General features: G+C 43.8%; 1 protein-coding gene across 1 annotated transcript in view; it reads left to right on the top strand.

The window, feature by feature from the left end:
- Positions 1-16505, top strand: part of LOC310878927 (protein kinase C-binding protein NELL1-like) — a gene marked incomplete at both ends in the record, with an annotated part of 351954 nt that overhangs the window by 293618 nt on the left and 41831 nt on the right. Inside the window, one exon of the mRNA XM_083793343.1 lies at positions 13386-13526. Within this exon, the coding sequence (XP_083649469.1) occupies positions 13386-13526 (141 nt within the window). The remainder of the gene's footprint in view (positions 1-13385; positions 13527-16505) is intronic.

Genomic DNA, 16505 nt, shown 5'->3' with positions numbered 1-16505 from the left:
CAGATGTTGTATAATGACCTCAAATGTTCATAGTGCAGTAAGTTTATAGGATAAAATGGTGTCATGGCATTTTGATTAGTTTTAAATGGACACACCTGGTCAAATTCATTGAAGGCTCTGGTGGATAAAAGTTCAGAGGCTACAGAAACAGGAGGGTTTGTTAGCCTGTAGCTAACGTACATTATTATCGTTTTTGGCAATGATGTCAGACTCTGAGCAAAAGGGCCGCCTTTTAATTGTTTCTAGGTGTCATAATGAATGTATACTGTAGCTTTTAGTATATTATGTTGTCATCGTGACATGTAATAATGGGATAAACTTTGGTTATGCATTTAAAAAAAGGTGCTGCTAATTTAGAAAGTTTGCACTTACAAGTTACAGTGCTTGTCAAGTTGTCATTACAATGCTTGTTACACTTTGAAACTGACTGTCGCCTATAATTAATTAAAGTGAAAACATTAAATGCAATTACTTTATTTTTTTATAGCAAACGGCATGCATCTACCTACCTCTTCAGTCTTTTCTGCTCGTCTATTTCATTTTTTAACTGTCAGAGTCTGTAAAAAGAGTCTTTTAGAGTCTTTTCGAATGTGCAAAATTGTTGTGCAGTATGTGGGACAGTGGGGTAACGCAGCTCAGAGAGATAAGGGACTTCACTTCACACTAAACAAGTCAGCAAGAATGGTGTTCTTTAAGATGTGGGTTTGAAATAGGTACAACTTACAAGTGAACTGCCCAGTATCATGGGATGGCCTTCAGTACTTGAATGTGTGAGACAACATTACACAAATAAAATAAAATATATAACTTTTCCAAAATATTTTTATTGAAATTTTCATGGGAAAACATATCTCAGGGTCGGGAAGAAAGATAGTAGAAGAATATATATTTTCTCCCCTTCATATCCCAATTTGATAATAAAAAAGCCAATTCCCAGGCCAACCTGCTTCTCTATGAGTGCTCCGTCCCTGCTAGTCCCCACAGTACAGGTCATTGGTAGGGTGAAGATGGTCACGGGTCTCCGCCGATACCCGAGCCGTCAAGCCACCAGCTTCTTTTCCCCTGACATTTAAGAGCCTCACTAGGGGGGGGGGGGGGAGGAACACGCTATCGTCCCTAGTCCCCCCCCCCCCCCCCCGACCGTTTGATCATCAATGCAGCGACAGAAATCAACTCTCCCTCTCCAGTTGGCTTCCCACCCACGAACACGCCACGGGGCAATTGTTGTCGCGCCCGAATGCACCATGGATCCATGCTCCATGGAGTCTATATTATGCTCCATGGTGGTGGAAAATATAATACATCTGATGATTTATAGGGCAGTTAGTATTAAGAAAATGTTAACACCAGGTTAACACCAGATCAGGACACACAAAATACTGTTACCAAAAACACCCAACCTTCATCTTTAGGACAGTTAAATTATCGAATTAATTAATTTCTTTCTTGTTTGTTTTTAATTTGGTTTATTGATTGATTTATTTTTGAAGTTGTTAATAATAATACATTATTATTATAGTTATTATTATTATTATTATTATTAGTCTTCTGAAAGAATATATATTCTAAGACTTGTGCCACATTTTCACGATTTTTCAAAAATAGACCTACAAGCTCGTAGGTCTACAAGATCTACAAGCTCATAGCGCGCCACCGAATGGTCTATGAGCTTGTAGATCTGTTATTGTCCAATGGCTAAATTATAACATAATGCTTAGTTAAAACACCAAAAGGGGTTCCCGCCCAGAATGGGTTAATGTGCACTGGACTCAAATGTAATAATGTTGGAACACAACCTGATAGAAAAACCCCCAAAAAAGGTACTATTATTCTGCCTACCTATTTCAAATGAATTAACTTGTGGATAGTTCAGGTAGTCTACACACTGGGAATGGACTCTCCGTGGCCCCTGTAGGTTGAATGAAACAATGTGACCAGTTAATCAGTTCTTCCAACCTTCATGCCATGCACCCGTTTGGACAATTTAATCAGTTCTTCTCTGGCCCGGGGGACGGGGCCAACCTTTCCACCACATGTTGTGCAAATGAATTTACAGCTGCTCAAGATATCCTGCTATCAGACAGACAAACAAACAAACAAATGTGAAAGTTGCAATGGGTACTTTTTTATGTCACTGAACATACGACTATAGTTTCACGCTATCCTCTCCAATCACAGTATAATGTTAGAGTGCAAGTTGAGCCACAAAGCCATTGCACAAGCAGCATCGAGGCTGTGTCACGACGGGTTCATTGTTAGCCCCCAAAAATAAATAAATAAATAAATACTACATGTAAAAATGTAATTTACATTCAATAATTCACAATATACACCGTGAAAATATTAAATATATCTTTATGAAAATGTACCATAAATATAAAGACTTCTTTCAATTATATCAATTCTAAATGCACTGACAAACAGAGCTTCTGCCTGGACCTTTGTTAATTAAGAAGTCCTGGAATGTGCTTTAAGCCTCCCAAGGGAGGAAGACTCTTTTCAGTGTCCCGTTAATTTGTCAAGATCTGTGTGTTGACTGTGTAGGTTTCCCCAATCGGGATGAAGAACATAACATAGGCCTATCTGATGCAGGCACGATTCAGGTTCCATTTTGAGGTCATATTTGTACGTAGATAGAAGTCACCACTGGCCATGTTTTAGTGGTGCTGGCGGCAGGCGGGCAGCATCAGTGTCTAGCCAAGGTGAGTGATGACTGTTTGGAGCAGGCGAGGGTGTTACTATCCTGCCAATCTCTCTGCTGTCACAGTGTTGAAGAGAGAGCTCCTCAGGGGAAGAACCTTTTAGGATCTTAGGATCGCACGCAGCCGAACCCTGGCATTCAGACTGCCCTCGACCGCTCTGCAATTAGGGAATTAAAAGCTTCATAATTATAATATGAAAACATAAATTATACAATGCCGACGTGATTCTTTTTAGCAAGTGCTCAAGTGTGTCCTCGTTATTGTGGCCCTTACATTTCTTCATCACTGTCCCTCCCAATGTACCGTGACCTACACAAAACCCTCTGAAAAATATTAATCTATCTAGCAATTGTTCTTTAAAACGTGGATTGTGCTTCCTTCCCTCAAGGCAAAGAAGAGCAAGGGAGGTAATAGAGGAGTAATGTTACGTGAACAGACTGCCGAGAGGAAATGGAGTTATCGTTCCCCTCACCTATTAAACAAGGACGCTGTTAAGACTCCTATAGATCACAACAAGGGTCGGTTTATCGGACCGAAGACCCACTCTAAAGGCTCACAGGCAGGCATTATGCTCCACTGTTGCCGGGATTTGAAACTCCAACACTGTGTTTTTCGTCGACTATAAAACTAAGACGAAAAATGTTCGTCGACTACCTTTTTCCACTGACGAAAACTACATGGAAACTAAATAAAAACTAAGCTATATCATGACTAAAAACTAAGACTAAATGTACTGACAATTTCGTCAACAAATAAAAACTAGACTAAAATGTTAGGAAGGGACTAGTGGACAAGAGATCCAGTATTTCATTTTACAATTAGTTGCATGCTGAAAATAGCAGATCTACAGTACAAGCCCACAACACGTTGCGCTGCGATGCGTTGTGGGCTTGTAGATCAGCTATTTTCAAGTGTAAAAAACAGTCATTATGACGGCATCAATGCCCGCCAAAATTTAGTTAGACTAAATCAACTGTAGATTGCGTCGACTAAAATCTTATGACAATTAGTCGACTAAAACTAGACTAACACTAAAACATTCCAGGTGACTAAAATGTGACTAAAACTAAATGTGAACTATTCAAGAGGCTATGACTAAAATATAAATGTACTGCCATAAACAACACTGGCGTGGCTTCAAACTAATACAGGCTCCCTGCTCCGATAGAGTTGAGGGCTCTTGTGTATGCATTATTATCACATTATACCAGGAGGAGCATTACAGTTCACAGACATGCATTCACATGCACACGTACATGCAGAATACAGTATATGTGCAGACACAAATGGCACAATCACTCACGCATGCATGCATGCACGCACACGCACGCACGCAAGCATGCACGCACGCACATATACACATACTGTATCCACACGCAACACACACACACACACACACACACACACACACACACTGTATACACAGGCACAGCACAGACAATAATTGTGCACAGGCGAATGCTTAATGTCCACACCACATGCCTGCCTGTTGAATTGCTGTTATAAATACCTGTTTAACATCCATGTTCTCTTTAGCAAAAGTGTCAACACATTCACTCTTACTAATGCATGTGTATGCGATGCGTACACAAACATGTACACTTATAGACACAGCTGATGTAATTGTGACAGATGCTGAGATGAGATATACTTTATTAGTCTCCTGAGGAAGAAATTTGTCTTAGACAAAGGGCCCGCATGCAAGCGTAGCCCTAGTCCATGTCGCCACAGTGCAGCGCCAAATACATCTTTCTTGCATCATAGAAAAAGAAAGTAAGAAAAAGAAGGGTGGGGGGAGGGGGAGAACATAGAATAGGTGAGGGGTATTGACAGAGAGGGAGGGGGGGGGGAGGGATGGAGACATCATATCACATACAGTTGCATTGTGTAGGCACGTAACTTGGGAGGGGGGGTGGGGGGTTGGATTTTTGGATCTGCAACAAATAAAAAAAACTCTGATCTTCACACAACGCCTGAATTGTGACAGATGCCCACTACAGTGATATACTGTATGTGTACTGGTACACATACTATAAGCGACAAAGTCATAGCACTGTATGTATGTATGTATGTATAGTATGTATAGTTTATATGGATAGTTTGATTAGATATTCCACGGTTACGTTCTTAGTTTACGCATGTTTCATGATAACTACTTTTTATGTATGTGATGTATTGCCATGGTTTTGTTTTGTTGCGTAATGTAAATCGCTCTGGATTAACCGTTTCAGTTCATACGACGCATGAGGCCGTCATAAGGATTCCGAAAAATTAGTGCCTATGACGTCTGTGGACGTCCTAGCGACGTCCTAGTGACACGGGGCGAGATAAGAATATTCCGAATTTTTCCTTTTTTTTTTTTTTGGCATTTCGCTTTTCGCTTTCCGTACGCTAACGCTCTGTGCAACTATTAGCTTGTCATTGACTCCCATGTTAGCGCGGCGGAAAGAATGACTCGTATCTCCTAATCCAGGGCGCTCTCCGTGGTGATGAATGGATCGATATGCTGGCGCTTCATTTCTGCTCCTCATCCGTCTTTCCCGCAAAATATATACGCTTTTTGGAGCGTAAAAAAATTAATTAAGATGATCGGGGATGTGAGGTCACTTTGTAAAGTCAACTTTTTTAGGAAAGTGTTTCCGGTTCATGGCTTTCAGAGTAAAAGCGATCAGACAACTCTGGCACCCCGGAGCTTCTATTTTGATGCACTTCCGGCACAGAGCGTCTGCTAAATTGTAAAGTAATACACTGTGACAGAAGCCAGGATGCCAGGATGACACTTGACCTGGTCAGGTCAAGTGGAGGCCAACTGCACCCTAGAGATGATCTTTCTGCATATAAATCAGAACCATGTTTAGGACATGTCTCCTCCCAGTGAGCCTGCATTTGTTGTACTGTACAGTATGTGGAGTCACATGGGCAGCATCAGTATTCTGTACCTAGGCCTGTAACACCCAGCGTTGCAATATTTTAATTCATTCATTCATTATTATTATTATTATTATTATTTTATGTTCTTTTTTCACCAAAAGTCATCATTGATGTTCATTGCAATGCCATTACAATGCCATTTGTCATGATATTTGCATATAAATACCCCCCACAGAGGCTGAAATTAACACAAATTTGACCTTTAACCCTGATAAAAGTAAGAAAAATAACTAATGTGTTTTGTGATCATTAGAATGTCTAGAACATGTTTTATTCATTTTTGTGAGACATCCCCCAAATGTAAATTATTAATTTATTATTATTATTTTAATAATTATTATAAATGTGCATAACATGTGCAACATTTTTTTTTTTTTTTTAACATAATTTCCTAGTAGTAAAAAGTAGTAGTAAGGTTGAAATCTGTTTTTTGCAAGTATAAATTAATCAGGGTTTTACAGGGATATAGGCAGAACGTGTCTATATATAGGGAGTGACTTTTGTTCTATATGTACGAGTCTTTTTCAACCAGTCACACCACGGTCTTCATGACCGGGGGGAATGTAAACAGATTCTAAACAGCATCAACTTCCTTGGGCAATACCTCCCGCGCTTCCGCTTATAACCAACCCCGAAGCTTTTTGCATGTGCATGTGGAATCAGAAAGTTGCACATCCCTGGCCTTCCCTCTCTGCTCCCCAATGAGCAGGTTGCCTCTGCCATCAGTGTGTGAATGTGTTTGTGATTGGCTGAATGCACATTGTAAAGTACTTTGGAAGAAAGGCGCTATATGAATGCACCATTTACCACATAGCCTACTGTATATTTGCCCTTGTGTGCATTTGTGTGTCTGTGTATTCACATGCATATGACAGCACTGTATCTGTGCCTGCGTGCATGCCTGTATGCCTATCACCTAGAGATTACCCTCATTCCTTGTAGTGATGAAAACAGCACAACATGGACTAATAGGAGCTGTAAGAGATAATGAACAGAGAGGCGATGCACAGGAACGTTGCTGACATTTGGTTGCCCTACTCATAGGATATTTGTGCCGCCCCCCCCCCCCCCCCCTCCAGACAAGATCGCTGTGTTTCCTCATGTAGATCGGTTATCTTCGGCATTTGTGAGGACTGCATCCTAACTGACTGACTGCAGCCCCTCCATCCTGACTGACTGACTGCAGCCCCTCCATCCTGACTGATTGACTGCAGCCCCTCCATCCTGACTGACTGACTGAATGCAGCCCCTCCATCCTGACTGATTGACTGCAGCCCCTCCATCCTGACTGACTGACTGCAGCCCCTCCATCCTGACTGACTGACTGCAGCCCCTCCATCCTGACTGACTGCAGCACCTACATCCTGACTGACTGCAGCCCCTCTATTCTGACTGACTGCAGCCCCTCCATCCTGACTGACTGACTGCAGCCCCTCTATTCTGACTGACTGACTGCAGCCCCTCCATCCTGACTGACTGACTGCAGCCCCTCCATCCTGACTGACTGACTGACTGCAGCCCCTCCATCCTGACTGACTGCAGCCCCTCTATTCTGACTGACTGCAGCCCCTCCATCCTGACTGACTGACTGCAGCCCCTCTATTCTGACTGACTGACTGCAGCCCCTCCATCCTGACTGACTGACTGCAGCCCCTCCATCCTGACTGACTGACTGCAGCCCCTCCATCCTGACTGACTGACTGCAGCCCCTCCATCCTGACTGACTGACTGCCGCCCCTCCATCCTGACTGACTGACTGCAGCCCCTCCATCCTGACTGACTGACTGCAGCCCCTCCATCCTGACTGACTGACTGCAGCCCCTCCATCCTGACTGACTGACTGCAGCCCCTCCATCCTGACTGACTGACTGCCGCCCCTCCATCCTGACTGACTGACTGCAGCCCCTCCATCCTGACTGACTGCAGCCCCTACATCCTGACTGACTGACTGACTGACTGACTGCAGCCCCTCCATCCTGACTGACTGACTGCAGCCCCTCCATCCTGACTGACTGACTGCAGCCCCTCCATCCTGACTGACTGACTGCAGCCCCTCCATCCTGACTGACTGACTGCAGCCCCTCCATCCTGACTGACTGACTGCAGCCCCTCCATCCTGACTGACTGACTGCAGCCCCTCCATCCTGACTGACTGACTGCAGCCCCTCCATCCTGACTGACTGACTGCAGCCCCTCCATCCTGACTGACTGCAGCCCCTCCATCCTGACTGACTGACTGCAGCCCCTCCATCCTGACTGATTGACTGCAGCCCCTCCATCCTGACTGACTGACTGCAGCCCCTCCATCCTGACTGACTGACTGACTGCAGCCCCTCCATCCTGACTGACTGCAGCACCTACATCCTGACTGACTGCAGCCCCTCTATTCTGACTGACTGCAGCCCCTCCATCCTGACTGACTGACTGCAGCCCCTCTATTCTGACTGACTGCAGCCCCTCTATTCTGACTGACTGCAGCCCCTCCATCCTGACTGACTGCAGCCCCTCCATCCTGACTGACTGACTGCAGCCCCTCTATTCTGACTGACTGCAGCCCCTCCATCCTGACTGACTGACTGCAGCCCCTCTATTCTGACTGACTGCAGCCCCTCCATCCTGACTGACTGCAGCCCCTCCATCCTGACTGACTGACTGCAGCCCCTCCATCCTGACTGACTGCAGCCCCTCCATCCTGACTGACTGACTGCAGCCCCTCTATTCTGACTGACTGCAGCCCCTCCATCCTGACTGACTGACTGCAGCCCCTCTATTCTGACTGACTGCAGCCCCTCCATCCTGACTGACTGCAGCCCCTCCATCCTGACTGACTGACTGCAGCCCCTCCATCCTGACTGACTGCAGCCCCTCCATTCTGAGGCCCACAACAGAACGGTCCTTCTCTGTGAGCTTGTCGGGCTCCCAGGAGAGCAGATTGAAAGAGAACAGATTGAAGACAATAGTCTTGAGCTGATTTTTATTGAGACTGCAGAATGTCATGATGACCAATCAGAATCAGGCAATCAACCAAGGCGTGTAATATACTGATAGATAACAACTTTAGTGTTACATTTCACAGCATAGTGTATTGGGATTTTTAATGAGGCGAATCAACACAAAGACTAACTAAAGCTTGTTATAAGAAACAATATATATACTCGGGGAATCAATTACAATTAATGCCACGGGGGAGAAAATGAAAATTACAATACCTGTATATTATGTTTGAAATGCACATTTCATGTTTCGCCCAAAAAAGTCTGAATTTAAAACTGTAAAACAATGCAGTCTGTTGTACTATTAGAACCAATTTAAAATGGACAAGGGTATACAGAGAAGACTACATTGCAACATTTTGAGTGTCAGTAACTCTGAGTAAGGTTCTGTAAGACTTCTGTTCATGAGATGTGCAGTGCAAATTGCCCTCCAACTAAAATGCAATTTTCGTTGGTAAAGCGAGTCAAATTAACATCTGATTTACTAGGGCATACCTAATTATGCAATTGGGACCGCCGTTTTATCTGCATTCTAAATTTGAAGTAGCAGTGAAATGGGGCGGCTCAGGCTGTGGCTCAGGAGGCAGAGCAGGTCGTCCAATGATCCGTGGGTCTGCGGTTCGAATCCCGGCTCCTCCATGTCTACATGTCCAAGTGTCCTGGGGCAAGACACTGAACCCTACATTGCCTCCAATGAGTCGGTGCTAGCTTGCCACCATTGGTGTCTGAATGTGGGAAGTGAGGACGCTGTTCTTTTGTCAGTATCTTTAAAACTCAATAAGATATCAAATAAGATGTGTTTTCTTTCTTTCTTTCTTTCTTTCTTTCTTTCTTTCTTTCTTTCTTTCTTTCTTTCTTTCTTTCTTTCTTTCTTTGTATCTTGAGGCAAAGGATAGAGGACAAATGTGGCCTGTGATCATCCAGATGTGTTTCTTGCCATTGTAGTGGGGTTCTAACCTGACGCTGCCAGATCCAAGAAGCTTGTTACACAAATTTGTTTCACAGCTTATTGGGATCTGGGATCGCGGAAGCAAATTCGATGACGGGGCTGTTCCTTTTTTTCAAGATACTTGGTAGATGATTGGATGGGACCGTCTGTCTATCACCGTGTGGGCGTGCAAACACAACCAATCATATTGACGTGTCTATATAGCTTCACATCCGGTTTCGCACATATCCCGCCCTTAGCTCACGCTGATTGGTTCGAACCGGGAGCGGTTCGGTGTTAGCTGAACTCCCTGAGAGGTCCCAGATGGTTGTGGTGTTGGGGAACATGGTTACCCAATACCGCCCCCATCTGGCAAAGTCAGGTTAGTGGGGTTCCGTCTCCATGTTAAATTTAGTTGCCATTTACAACTCATGTAAAAGTTTCACTTTCAGTACTAATTTGAAGGTGAGGGTCTATAGAACCATTTTGGTTCGAGAGGCAATCACCAAAATAAAATAATTGGCCTCTAGGGGGCGTAGTCATGCGCCAACCCCCATCAGCCCTACCAAAGTATGTAAACTGTTGTAACTTTTGATTAAATTATCCAATCTGAACATATGAGATATGTATGGATTCACAATCAGGAGTAGCAGTTGGTACTTAAACCTTATTACAGATATAATATTTGTTTGCACCCAGTATTGGTGTATATCCACAAAAATAGCAGAAAAAACGAGCTAAAAACTAGTAGTGGGGTCCATAGACACACCGTCATTTACAACTCAACAAAAGTTTAACTTTCACTTCTAATTTGTAGATAATGACCTATAGAACAATTTTAGTTCGAGTCTACAAATTAAAAAAATATATATTTTTGACAAATTTCCAAAATGGCCAATATCTGAATTATGTTTATTTGAAAAAGGTCTTAATTTTCTTATATTGCTGTTTTTTCTTTGTTTTTCTTGCATCAAGTCAATCCTGTGTGAGGAATCAACTGGATTTCAAATATTAATGTTTTGAATAATCTGATATAGAAACAAAATAAAGATGGCTGCCAATGTACATTGAATTACTACATTACGCCTAACTTCTATCCTGTTGAACCTAGAATGGTGATGTTGGTGCCTATTATGTTATCATGAATGACTAATTGTATAAAAACAAAATACATATAATAGGACAATATATAATATTTCACACAAATGAGACAATGCAGTACATATGTGGGGAACTAAAGTTAGATATTGGAATATAATACACCACTCCTGTGTTATATTTGTTTATTTTATTTTATTAGTTATACTATATACTGCCACTATAGGGGGCAGAGTAGCAGGTGTGTCTTAATTGTTCAGACTTGGTAGCTTGTTAGTTAGTTTAGCGCTTAGCTAAAAGCGCTTTACAATGTTTCATTCATTCATACATTGGGAGGTGAAGCGGCGAACAGTCGACGCCAGCGTCCTCACTTCCCACCTTCACACACCAATGGTGGCGAGCTCACACCGACCGACTCATTGGAGGCAATGTAGGGTTCAGTGTCTTGCCCAAGGACACTTCGACATGTAGACAGGAGGAGCCGGTATTCGAACCGCCGACCCACGGATCATTGGACGACCTGCTCTACCTCCTGAGCCACAGCCGCCCCAGTAGATGTCATGAATTTATTTCCCACATTATTTCACCTGCAGCTTATCCAATATTAATTATTAATTATATTTGACTAACCCAAATCCACCAAAAGTGTGGTTATCCGTGGCTATGCCGCAGCTACAACCGCCCACAGGGCGATATGTAGTGTGAGTCAGCTTGATGTACGAGTACACCCCTGGACATATAAGACAAACAATTTAGTTTTTAATTGGCTCATGAAGGAAATGAGTAACGGGGCGCTCAATCGCATACAACATTGTTGTAAAGCCTGTGTTTTGCTATACAGTACAGAATTATATGTTGTGATATGTCTGGGGGGTGAATAATGTGGTGAAGGTGTGTAATGTGCGTGTGCGGCTGACTGACTGTGTGCGTGCTTGCGTTCGTGCGTGCGATAGCCCAGACATCTTTGAGAGCTAATGCACCAGCTGTGGTTGAAGAAAAGTGGTCTGTATTAGAGATAGCCTGCATATTTAAGCTTTTATGACCACGGTCATTAAATGACCAACTACTTTTACACACCATCTCACTGGGCTATAAGGTGCAGACTATTTTTTTTTTTTTATATTTGGCAGCCTCAGACATACCCATAGACTGGTTGTCAGAGGGTTTCATCAACCTTTATACCCATATAGAGTACCGAGTGACATGCTTATAGTTCCTGCCCACCACCACAGAGACTGGGATTCCATGCAGCAGCATCCACTCTTAAATCCCTAGACTCTGTTTATCACTCATCGATTTGATTTATTACGGGTGATAGCTATGGTACTACTCACCAATTATTATATATATATTGGATGGTCCTCCCTGACAGAGAGACGAGAACTGCATTCACACCTGTTCTTGTATAAAGCCGTGCTTGGAGATTGTCCTATAAAGACATCTCATCTTTCCTGAAATGGGACTCTGAACCCCACCACACCCGGTCAAGTAATTTCCCCAAATTCAAGGTACCAAAAGTTAACTTGATTTTAGCTTATGTGGCCCTAAAACATGGAATGACCTGCAAACAACATTAAAATTGACCACATTGAGTCGTTTTAAAACCTTGGTGACCATACAGACCCCCACTGTTTTTAGATCATTTTGAAATTTGCCTTAGCTTTGTATTTGTAAACCTATGTAATTCACATGTATTGTATTTGTTTTTGTTTTTTTGTTTTCCTGATCTTCCTGATGTATTGTGATTCATTTTCTATACTAGTCCTTACCCGTTGTGAGATATCCCCCCCCCCCCCCCCCCCATTGTGGCCGTGAAGGGTACTGCGCCTGGGTGCGTTTGTAATTGACTAATAAATTAATTAATAATCATTAATGTGTCAAATCGAAAAAAGTTACGTTACGCCCTCCATATTCATATGGTCAATGCCTGTGTGAAAAGTGGGAGTGATTGGTGCAGGCATTAAGGAGTTACGGCAATGTTTCTGACAGACACACACACACACACACACAGACACACAGACATTCGGTTAATTATAGTATGATGATGATATTGTATTTCTCAACGACACTGAAAATGAGTTTAATTACTCAGTGTAATTTCGAGAATAAACAAAACTTGAATGAATGAATGAAAAATCCTGCATCTGGCTTGGCAGAGGCCATATTTGTGAATGTGAAGCAATCTCTGTCCAAGAACGGTCCATTGTCAGTCAGTTTGATTCCTAATGTATTATTATTTTTATGTTTTTTAGTGGCTTTCGCCTTTATTTGATATTTTTTTATGGATGGACAGACAGTAGGCTGACAGTAAATGGGGAGAGAGATGGGGGGGGGGGGGTGACATGCAGTGAAGGCCGTCGGAAGTCGAACCCGCAGCACACTGCCAGACTGGATTACCAGCCAAGGTGCCTGGACCGCTGAGCCACGGCCCAGGCCAGATTCCTAATGGATTATTTAGCGTCTGTTCTTGTCGTCTCGTTTGATTGGCTGGGTCCTGGACGATCACAAATACTGTACCGTATAAAGAATAAGGGGGTTTTCACTGTTCTTGTTCATGGCTCTGAAAATACTAATGGTGTGTGTGTGTGTGTGTGTGTGTGTGTGTGTGTGTGTGTGTGTGTGTGTGTGTGTGTGTGTGTGTGTGTGTGTGTGTGTGTGTGTGTGTGTGTGTGTGTGTGTGTGTGTGTGTGTGTGTGTGTGTGTGTGTGTGTGTGTGTGTGTGCACGTTCACAGATATTGACGAGTGCATGGAGGGTCTCATCCAGTGTCACAACCACTCTCGCTGTGTCAACTTACCTGGTTGGTACCACTGTGAATGTAGAAGTGGTTTCCATGACAATGGCTCCTACCTGCTTGATGGCAGTTCCTGTGTTGGTGAGCATCCTCTTAAAGCCTTACTCTTTGATGTCTTTGATGTTCAACAGATTAGCAGTTATCATCTGACCAGTGGTTTATATTTATTTGGTGTATCCACTTTCGTCCAAAATACTTATACGGTCTGCAGTTGCTTCTATTGCAAACTTACAATGTTTCTCAAAAAGATTTTTTGCAGTGCCAAATTATCCATGCCAACGGTCAATCAACATAACATCAAAAGTGAATCAAAACAGGCAGAGGAATGTTACATTTTATGTAACTCTATGGCCAGTTACTTTGTTTTGAAAGCATTTTTTGAGGACTCGTCGCGACTTTTGGACGAATTCGTCGGCATTTTGAGGACTCGTCGCGGCATAACGGCCCGTTCGTCGTTCATTTGGCAACCGGTTGCACCCCTTTATATGTCGTCGCGGCAGGCGTCGACGAAATACCTTGTCGTCGGGGCTATAGCTACCCGTTTGCGACGCCCGCACGTGCGCGATAATGTAATAGGTTGCCGGTGGTATTGAAAGGGTGTCTTTACCCGTAGAGTGGTTCTTGGGGTCCCAGCTCCGCGGGTATTGGGGCCACCGCATGTGCCTCTCCGACCCGCGTCCTTGGACCCCTGGGGGGGTCCACGTCTCCGCAAAGGAGCGACGCTCCTTTGCGGAGATGCTGCCTTCATTTGTCCTCGAAATATAAGGCTGCACTTTCCCGAAGGTTACTTTTCATTTGATTGCTTCAATTATTTTAATCCAATACCCAGATATTGTATCACATTTTGTCGATTGATATTGATACGTGAGTGGCGCGCGGAGATCTGCAAACTCAGCACTTGCTGTATAATTGAGGCTGACTAACTTTGCAAATAATGTATATATAATATCTGTGGACATGTCTGCGTGACAGACAGACAGACAGAGCAATGAGAAAAAACGTTTGGATTATTTTGTTTTTCATAGTGTTTTAATATATAAAGTGTACCCTGCTTGGCGAGTGTACTTGGTATGCATGTGTGCGCAACTGAACAGATCTACAAGCTAACGGTGAAGCGTTGCTTGGCCTTGCTTGGCGTTGCAAGCGTTGCTTGGTGAGCTTGTAGATCTGTTCTACCAGCAAAGGTCTGACTCAGTGACTGACATAGCCACTTGCCCACTTCAGTTCAAAACAAGGTGGCGCGAGATAGATTGATTCTGCGTTCATGTCTCGAAAAATGTTTGAAGTTATGAACCACGATGTTTTGCGGTGCCATGTAGCCTATATTGTCTGCGTGGTTGTATTAGACTAAAGATAAAGAGTTAAACTATTCGGTTTGGTCAAATTTGATGATGCATAAAGCATAATGCTCATTGTGCGTTTCTCTGTGGACAAAATGTGATACAATATGTGGGTATTGGATTAAAATAATTGAAGCAATCAAATGAAAAGTAACCTTCGGGAAACCTCGCAATGAGATGTGCTGCACAAAATGAGCGGTTGTGAGCTTGTAGATCGGCTGATTGGACATTAATTGCATAGCCTTTGTGATTTCAGTGTTGTCCTTGTCGACTATATCTATTGTGTTGGGGAGTCGCCCAGGGACCCTCAAAGGTCCACTGGGACCCCCCCAGAAGTTAACAGCCTTGCGCTCTGTGCGTAAAATCGTCCTTTTCAGTATGGCTACGCAGCTTCTCCAAAAAAGAAGCGTGCACAAAGGGCCCCCCCCTCGAACCACCCACCCCCCCCCCCCCAGGTCTGGGTGGCAAGAGGAGAGGAGAAGGGCTGACGAGATATAAAGGGCTGCCGTTCTCCTCGACGACCCTGCGGAAGGCGGCGTAAGGCAAAAGGTCGCGACGGGTCGCAAAATACGCGACGAGACTCGACGAGCACCCTTTACCCGCGTAGAGTGTTTAACGTCGCCCTTTTAGCTGAAAAGCTAAAAACAGCGCGACGAAAATAAAAACGCAGACGAATTCGGGGTGCGATGCGAGGTGCACCTTAAACAATAGCGGAGAGAAAGGCATGCTTGGATTGGTCTGATTTATTTAAAACGATAAGCATTGAAGCAACAACTGTTGCAGCCTTCATGAAAGCAGTGACGCACAAATAATTAGGCTTAATAAAACATCCGACCGTAACAAGTCAACTGCCTGACACAGGCATTAACTCTCAAAAAAAAAAATATATAGCCTATAATCCAGAAAATGTAGGAATTTAGCTTCTCTTCCGATTGAAACTCAGATGTGAAAACACCAAAAAAAGCACCAGTCCTGGAGCTCCAGGCGCGCTAATTTGCGCCGCGGTCTACGCCGCTCTCAGACAGAAGTGTGGATGACCGCGGCTCAAATTAGCGCGCCTGGAAGTCCCTCGGAGCCAGGGGCTTTTTCCCCTGTCCCATGCGTGAAATTTCGCCCCACTTGGGCCATCCCGTATGTGATACGTCAATTTCTTGTCACATAGTTGACACTGTACACCACTTGTTCTTTGTTCTCCTTGCATATTCTAAAATGCAACCACACTTTAGATTTCTTTTGTGGCGGCATGACTGCAGGCTGCTGTGTTGACTTCCTTCCTTGTTGTTACCACCACGAGTGAGGGGGAGAGGGGAGGAGGCGTTGCGGTGCTGCGAGGCGCGAGCATGGCATGACCAAATGGGGCCGTCTCGCGGACCAAAAGCGGACGCTTTTTTTAAAATGACTATTCGATTCAAAATTTAAAAATCGATTCCCGTGCGTATCGATTGAACATCGATTAATCGATTTTTTTGGGTCAGCCCTAGTTGCGACGAGTCGTCGGGGTCGCAAAGGGATCTCGTCCCTCCTGCCTATCTTACTGGAATCAGATGCACATTCAAGGAATTGGACTTGGTGGGTTGTAGCTTTCTATGTTCTCACAATCTTACAACTAAGTTAATAAGAAATAGGAGTGAAAGCTTCACCTGTTGACCCTAAAGGACATATACACTGCTTCTTCTACCCCAGGCTGTTAGGTATCTTGTTTGTGACCAAAGTGTTGGGC

Source organism: Protomyctophum parallelum (assembly GCF_964188405.1).
Source record: "Protomyctophum parallelum genome assembly, chromosome: 2".
NCBI lineage: Eukaryota > Metazoa > Chordata > Actinopteri > Myctophiformes > Myctophidae > Protomyctophum > Protomyctophum parallelum.
The sequence above is the reverse complement of the archived record's forward strand: the minus strand, read 5'-3'. Positions and strand labels throughout refer to the sequence as shown.